At 37.1% G+C, this 8,321-nt stretch overlaps 1 protein-coding gene across 1 annotated transcript in view; it reads left to right on the top strand.

Moving 5' to 3' along the window:
* LOC113097489 (supervillin-like) overlaps nt 1–7,368 on the top strand; it is a 33,764-nt gene extending 26,396 nt beyond the window's left edge. Inside the window, exons 13-30 of the mRNA XM_026262706.1 lie at nt 1–16; nt 477–667; nt 738–892; nt 1,044–1,145; nt 1,394–1,530; nt 2,214–2,361; nt 2,453–2,598; nt 2,681–2,856; nt 3,266–3,408; nt 3,547–3,861; nt 4,488–4,697; nt 4,783–4,990; nt 5,097–5,230; nt 5,341–5,496; nt 5,943–6,071; nt 6,152–6,264; nt 6,358–6,505; nt 6,835–7,368. The exon at nt 1–16 is cut by the window's left edge and continues 59 nt beyond it. Coding sequence (XP_026118491.1) covers nt 1–16; nt 477–667; nt 738–892; nt 1,044–1,145; nt 1,394–1,530; nt 2,214–2,361; nt 2,453–2,598; nt 2,681–2,856; nt 3,266–3,408; nt 3,547–3,861; nt 4,488–4,697; nt 4,783–4,990; nt 5,097–5,230; nt 5,341–5,496; nt 5,943–6,071; nt 6,152–6,264; nt 6,358–6,492 — 2,614 coding nt within the window. The 3' untranslated portion in view covers nt 6,493–6,505; nt 6,835–7,368. The remainder of the gene's footprint in view (nt 17–476; nt 668–737; nt 893–1,043; nt 1,146–1,393; nt 1,531–2,213; nt 2,362–2,452; nt 2,599–2,680; nt 2,857–3,265; nt 3,409–3,546; nt 3,862–4,487; nt 4,698–4,782; nt 4,991–5,096; nt 5,231–5,340; nt 5,497–5,942; nt 6,072–6,151; nt 6,265–6,357; nt 6,506–6,834) is intronic.
* Nucleotides 7,369–8,321: the final 953 nt, after the last annotated feature.

Raw genomic sequence — 8,321 nt, 5'->3', positions numbered from 1 at the left:
GACGGGGAGAGTCAAGGTATTTTTGACATACATAGACAATGCTGTTATAAAGTTTGGGGTCAGTAAGATTAAAAAGAAAGGAAATATATTAATACTTTTATACAGCAAGGATGCATTAAATGAAAATAAAAACAACTACAAAAAATGTTAACATTGATAATAATATTTAAAAAAACTCTTGAGCAGAAAATCATCATATGAGAATGATTTCTGAAGGATCATGTGACACTGAAGACTGGAGCAATGATGCTGAAAATGAAGATTTGCATCACAGGAATAAATTACATTTTAAAATATACTTAAATAGAAGACAATTAATTAATTATTTATATACGTAGGAGACTTCTTCCCAAAACATTAAAAACATTTACCAATCCCAACTTTTGAACAGTAGTCTGTTCAAACATTTAAGTATAATTATGGATATTAAAAAGTACATTATAATATCAGCTAATTCAGTTAGTCTGTTATTTTAGGCAAGCTGTGAGGAGGAAGACTCTCCCACACTCTTCACAGAAACACAAACCATTTGTGCCAGTGAAGTCCAAGAGAGTCAGATGTTTGGTGCTGAGATGACCTCTGAACCCTCTGCACTACCAGCGTGTGCGACCACCGGAGGAGACACAGAGCCAGACCTGAGCACTCTCTGTCAGACCAACACACCAATGTAAATGCAGATCTGTGAGGGATTTCTCAGTGTGTGAGAGGATACACGCTAACACTCTGTTTGTGTTTAGTTTGAGCTCAGCTGTAGCCGAGCACAGGCGCTCAGTTCGACCGTCCCGCAGGACCCAGGGTTCGAGGAATCCATTGCGTGCTCTTGCTGCTCGAGAAGATATCCAGCAGGACTTTATGCAGTCTGAAGAAAACAGCGAAATGGAGAATAATACAGGTTTACAATGAAAATCATCCTGAATTAGTCAAGGCACTGACAATTTGTTAGGTTTAGCTTATTAAACTATTTTGTCATGATTAATTTGTTAACAACATTAAACAAATTTAGCACCATCATATTTCTTTTTTATATCACTTTATTACTCAAGCTATGAAAAATTCTAACTGCACCCCGGCCGATGTCTCATCCTCTGGAAAAGGGGGCAGACCCACAGTGCCATACAACAAACTTATGCTCATCCAGGTTAAAGGTATGATGTTGTATCTATTATTCATTCAATGTTCTTCTTTAATGCATTTCTTCTCAATAAAATTATTGATAAAAAAATTGTACTGACCCAAAACCTCTGAATGGTAGTATACATTGTAAAATTCCATTGTTTGTATCAGGCATGGAAGCACACTTGATTTCTCAGGGTTCCATGCTTGGAGATTTCTTAAGATCCTCATGTGAGGGTAATGTGGGTAATGTGGTCTGTGCGCGTTTCTGTTCATCCAGGGTGGAGGCAGGTGCAGGTGCGGTTGGTGGAGCCCGGATCACGCTCTCTTAACAGTGGCGACTGCTTTCTGCTGGTCACACCCTCACACTGCTTCCTCTGGACGGGAAAACTCTCCAACACCATTGAAAGAGAAAAGGTACATCAGTTCACACAGAAACAGAGTGATTCCTATGGAAGCCCATTTCTGCCGCTGAATAAAAATAAAGGCTTATTGTGAGTTTTAAAGTTTACATCTTGCAATTCTGACTTTTTTCTCTTAGTTGTGAGATATAAACTCGCAGCTGCAAGTTATAAAGTAAGTATTGCCAGAAAAAAACGTAGAACTGCAAGATTTAAACTTTAAAGTCTAAAGAAAATGTTTAATTCTGATAAAAAAAAAATCTGAATTGTGAGAAATAGGTATTGCGACTTTATATCTTATAATACTTTCAGAACGTATAAGTTTTTTCCCCCTCAGAATAGGACTTGGGAGTTTTTATCTCACAATGTTGAGAAAAAAAGTCTGAATTGTGAGATGTAATCTTACCATTGCAAAAAAAAAAAGTGGCAAATGGGCTTCTATAGATTCCTGTTTAAGGCAATACAGTAACTTTTCCACTGTAAGCAGTATATTCCTGGGTGTTCAATAAGATATGGAATACTAAGGAAGTGTTTTTATTTATAGATACATTTTATTTTATTGAAATAAATGTAATAAATACAATAAAACTATTTCATTAAATATTATTTTGTTATTAAGTTCAGTGTTGTCTTTTCTTGTGAATGGGATTTTAAGGAATGGGCTTGAGCTCCTGGCTGTTGACTAATGGTTTGTTGCAGGCGTCTGAAATGGCCTCGGTGATTGTGACCCAGAGGGATCTGGGTTGTCAGGCAACAGGTGTTGTTCACCTGGATGAAGGTGTAAATACAGACAGCCCGCAGGCAGCAGACTTCTGGAAACTTCTCGGGGGACAGACTCAGTATAAAGGCAAGAGACACAACAGAAATTTTCCTATGATAAACACTTTCATTTTTTAAAACTGCTCAAATGACATTTGTATGTGTGTTTTTCTCTGCAGGTCCAGACAGTGCTGATGATGATGAGCACTATGAGAGGGCCATATCAGAGTCCAACTGTATTTACAGGCTGCAGGGGGACAGACTCAGTCCTCTTGAGGAGGGCTGGGCTGTCGTACCGGACCTCAGTCTTCTGAACTCCTCTCAGGTCCTGATCTCCCTAAAGAATGACATGTACTTTATATGCATATGTTTCGTGAAATGTAATGACGGTACTTTTTCAATTTCAGACTCTGCTGTTTGACTTCGGCAGCGAGCTCTATTTGTGGCACGGGAAAGATGTGGGCCCCAGCGAGAGGAAACTGGCCCTTCAGCTGGCTCAGCAGGTTTGGGACGGAGCATATGACTACAGCAACTGCAGGATCAACCCTCTGGATCCCTCTGGTGGCAGTGCCCATATTCACAAGTACGTTCACTGGAATCTGAGTATTTTCATATATTCGGAGGGGTCTAAAAGTCCTCTAGTGAAAATACTTCTGTTCTGTATTCTTTTAAATGAATACATTTTTATATTATCTGCATAACCATTTGAAACATTTGCATGAATTTCAGAATGTCTCAATATATGGCTTGTCCCTTTTTTTGTCCATTTCTTTTTTATTACAGCAGCGCTTGATCTGTATGAACTCCATATGTTTGTATACATGTAAATGTATAAATAATGTAAAATATATTTTAAAGTTATATTAAAATAATACTATTAAATTTTTTTTTTGGATCTACTGAATGAATAAAGATGAATTTTAAGATGAAAACAGTCAGTGGAATAACCTATTACTTGTTATCACAAACTAATTTACCAATTTGATGTTCAGGCAGGGTATTGGACGGCCAGACTGGGCACTTTTTGGCCGTGTGTTTGACCAAAACGAGACGATACTGTTCAAAGAGAAGTTTACAAACTCATTTGAACAGACGAATGTGAACAAAAATAACATTGTTCCATCTATACAAGAGGTGAGGAGACTGATATATACAAATTTTGATAACAACATCTCATATGTTTTACTTTCATGCTCTTAGATTCCATCATCCTCAACATTTTTTATATTCGTCTGGTTTTCACTTTTATATTTTGCATATTCTCTCTCTTTCTAGCTCAGTACTGTCTCAGTAAAGTCATCTCAGTGTCCAGTGTCAGCTGAGCAGTGGTCATGTGATGCCAGAGCTCTCTTCGGTGGAGTCTGTCTCTCAGGGGTGTCTCAGATTGTTCTGGATGGTGTGGATGTACGAAGGGGACGGGACACAGTCACTCTGAGTGATGGCCAGCAGGCGGAGTTACACACTCTTGCAGTGAAAACATGGCTTATTTCAGAGGGTGAGGAGTGTGAGGTCTCCCCAGAGAGCTTGGGACAGTTCAGTGAGGGCAGCACATATGCTGTATGCTGGACATACAGCCTCACAGTCTTAGGTGAGTGAATGTGTGGCTAAGACCTTTTAAACTGAATGGCTTTACATGTGTTAGGGCAGCGATTCTGAACCAGGTGTAAATATAATCAAGAGCAATATTATTTATTTATTCATTTGTTTGTTAAAACTTTAGAATAATGAATTTATTTAGAAATAATTCTGAAAATGCTTGATTTAGACTGCTTAGACTACATTATATTTTTAAGAATGAAAGTATAATAATAATAATCATTTAGAATAATAAGAATAATATTGCTTCGGGAAAAGGTGCAACACTCACTTCTAGAAAAATAAACTAAATTAAAATCAACAACGAAATTAACAAAGTAAGAAAAATGCACCGTATTTGGCTATATATTATATAGTATAAAATAATATATTATAAATTATTTAATAATATTAAAATTTTAATGCAATAAAATATTATAAACTGTTGTGTTTTTGTTTGTTTAACCTTTATAACATTAATTAGCTCTGTCTCCATACTCTGTATATATACTGTAGAACTTACATTTACATCTTTTAAAATTTCAATATTTTATCTATTTTGTAATGGCTAAGTTAATCTGTATAGGTATATAAACAATCTTATATTTGTGTCAGTTAATATTTTGTACAATTTCACAGGAGATGAAATGGCAGTAGGTCAGGAACGATCTGCTCTTTTCATCTGGAAGGGGCGTCACTCCAGTGTCAGTGGGCGGGACCTGTCATCAGCACTGACCAATCAGTGTAGTTCTCAGGTGTTTGTAACAGAAGGGGAGGAGCCGCCCTGTTTTCTGCAGTTGTTCCAGGGAGGAATGGTCATTTATAGACAACAACAAAGCAGAGACACAGGTCTGCTCATTGAAATATCTTATCCTCTCCACTACCTTGGGTCCAGTTAATACATCTGACGTCATATGTTTACTATGTGTTTCAGGAGGCTGGCGTCTGTTCTGTGTGAGGGGTGACGTCCCAGTGGAGGGCAGTCTGTTGGAGGTACAGTGCTCCTGCTCCAGTCTGAGGTCTCGTGGCTCACTGATCTTGTTGAACAGCCAGCAGGGGGCGATCTGCCTGTGGCATGGCTGCAAAGCCCACAGCAAAGCACGTCAGGTGGCCAAGCAGACCGCCCAACGCCTCACACAAATGTGAGCAACATCTTTACAACTCTAGATCATGAAAACTCATAAAACATAATAAAATATGCACATTGCCAGATTGTGTTTGATTTTATGTGGTTAATGTGATGATAAGGTGCCCACCAGAGCTGAGTCTGAGAACTGGCAGCTTTATGAATGTCCAGGAAGTGGAGGAAGGGAAAGAACCTGCAGATTTCTGGAATGCTATTGGACCACAGGACAGGAAGTCATATGACTGCATGCTGCAAGGTGTGATGTAAAACAAACTTGGAAAAATCCCATGTGAACTTGTTACTTCTTGTCACGTAATGAACATTTGAAACCATTTTTTCACAAGAGATGAATTTCATTCCTTCTAGATCCTGGTAAATTTAATTTTACGCCCCGTCTTTATCACCTGAGTGCCCAATCAGGAACTTTCAAAGGGGTGGAGCTTATTAGCCCCTCCCACATGAGTGGTGTTATTACAGCAATGCCCTTCCTCCAGGATAAGATGTATGATGTGCCACATCCAGGTGAGAGCAAGCAAGTTCACATACTGTACAAAGAAGAACAAGTGTTTAACACTACACTTAAAGCAATCTGTTTATTACTTAAGGAAGTTGACACACAAACAAATTAGATAAATCTTAAATTAATATGTGACCCTGGACCACAAAACCAGTCTTAAGTCACTGCGGTATATTTGTAGCTATAGAAATAAATATATTGTTTTCTGTATTACTGTATTTTTGGTAGCAAAGCCAAAAATCATTAGAATATTAATTAAAAATCATGTTCCATGAAAATATTTTGTAAATTTCCTACCATAAATAAATCATAACTTAATTTTTGAATAATCATATGCATTGCTAATAATTTATTTGGACAACCTCAAAGGCCATGCATAAATATATGTATAAGTCACATAGGCATTATTTTTCTCTCACACTGCTATGATGTTGTACCATTCTCTTGGCAGCACTGTTCCTGCTGGATAACTATCTGGAGGTGTATTTATGGCAAAGTTGTGAATCTTCAGTCTCACAGCGCCCCCACTGGGACAAAGAGAAGAAGTGTGCTATGGAGACTGCTTTACAGTACTGCAAAGGTGAGTCTGGGCAGATGGATATTAGAAAGCACAGCCTTCTGTTTCTGATTTGGAAGTTATTGTTGGTGTTTTGTGTTCAGAGAGGAATCCTAGACGGCCTCCCATGGCATATCTTATTGATGAAGGGGCAGAGCCTCTCACCTTTACTAATATATTCCCTTCGTGGGAGACGATACTGACACAGGAAGTACAGGTGAGTGAGGACACATCATCATCATCATTATTATCATACACATATACAGAGGAACATGATTTCCACTGACATCTCATTTAAATGTTTTTCCAGGACTGCACGGTGCGTAAAAATCTGACTTTGGTGCAGGATGCTCTAGCTGCTCTTAATAAGACCCAGTTCCCCCTTAAGGATCTTCTAAAGAGACCTTTACCCGAAGGATCTTTTAAACCTGGAGAACCTGTCTAGGCATGATTTCAAGGTTTAACACTTAAACTTGATTATTGTGCATGTACATGTAGATTATTGTATGGCTGACTCACAAGATGACCTTCAAAATTGTCATCAGTTGTTTTTATACTGTTGCCAATTGTATTATACTGACATGTAAAACAACAAATTACAGTTGAATTTGTTTGAACATGCTGTTTTATCTTACATAGATTTAAATAATTAAGATACTTAATTATTTCACTAATGCAAACGTTTCGGGTTTTAGGCTCACCAAGGGTGCATTTGCTTAATCAAAAATACAGAAAAACTGTTATATATGGTTTAAGTAACTTTACTGTTTTTTTGTTTTTGTTTTAGGTTGCTTTGGGAATGACATGGAATGAATACAACTGTCTTATCAGATTTACAAAAAATGGACCTGAAGAAAAGTAAAGGGCTTTACTGAGTGTCAGCAGCACTGTAAAGCAACGTTTTAAAAGATGTTTTGTAAGATGACATGTTCCTGACAGCACTCATGTGTACAGTGTAACTGTGAGTGTGTTCAACAGTGTGTGTCCTTTCGCTCTGCTTCTTTTCAGTCTGCTGCTTTTTAAATGCCTGGCGTCCAGCGCTCATTTTGGCCAAAAGCTTTCTACCCAAAGCTAGACAGAACTGATTCCTCTGACTTTGAGAAATAACTGTCATGTTTTTCTTTCCTTCCTCCCCTTTCTCCTCCCTCTTTCTTCATCTCTCCATCTGCCTCCTTTCACTACACAAAGCAGCAGGTGTGAGAGGTCTGATCGTTTCACTGAACTTACAGATGAATTTAGTAATGTTTATTTGAAAATAAAAATGTCATGACCTCTTTTCACTGTGAAACTTTAAGTCACCTTTAAAAATAATAAAAAAAAATGCATAAACAGTACAAGAATCAAAGAACAAATAGAGGAACAAACTAGGAATGTCAGTAACAAGATTGCTCCAAGAGGAAATGAAAAGAAGAAAACACTCATAATCAACAACTGAATGTTGCAATATATTCTTAGCAATGGAACTGAGTCGTATGTGATTGATGACTGAATTCAATACTTGAAATTACAGAGTCCTGAATGTGTGTGTGTGTGTGTGGCTGCTAAAAGTGTGAGTGTGGTGGGGGGTTGAGGGAAGGAATAAGTGTGGATTTAGACTTCATGTGACCAGGCCATGTCTAGGCATCAGATAGACAAAAGAATGCGAGTGAGTTTTACTTGCTGCAAACTGTTCACAACCAGCTAGTTAACGGTTCACATGTTTGGGGTTAGTATGATTTTTATTTAAGAAATCAGTGTTTATTCAGGATGCATTAAATGGATGACAGTAAAGACATTTATAAAGTTACAAAAAAAGTATTTTCCTTCATTAAGAAATCTTTAAAAAATTGCATTTTAAATGGTTATTTAAAACCCTCGAATAAATATTAATATTTCAGATAAACATTTTTGATCAAATAAATGCAGCCTTGGTGAGCATAGTCGAGACTTCATTAAAAATTAAAAAAAAAAGTGTTTCTGAAACCAAACATTTGAACGTTGAACATCATGAGAGTGAAAAATAAGAGAAAAACACTAATATGAAAGTGCTTTATTAACTTGACATGATTGTACGATAGTGACATATAAATTTGTGACTTGACTTAATACTTACTAAAAAACACTGAACTGGGAAAAAAGGAAATAACCCACAATTTCTGCATCTGAAACATTTTATATTATTTAAAAAATACACTATGTAGTCTCAAATATAAGAGACACGGAAGAAAATACAGACCTTGTTTGGTTTATACATTATTTAGCGAAACCATTTTTTTTTTGCGTTCGATTGTCTCT

This window comes from Carassius auratus, unplaced genomic scaffold, assembly GCF_003368295.1.
Source record: "Carassius auratus strain Wakin unplaced genomic scaffold, ASM336829v1 scaf_tig00216320, whole genome shotgun sequence".
In the NCBI taxonomy this organism is placed as follows: domain Eukaryota; kingdom Metazoa; phylum Chordata; class Actinopteri; order Cypriniformes; family Cyprinidae; genus Carassius; species Carassius auratus.
Note: the sequence above shows the minus strand (reverse complement) of the source record. Positions and strands in the feature narration are given on the sequence as shown.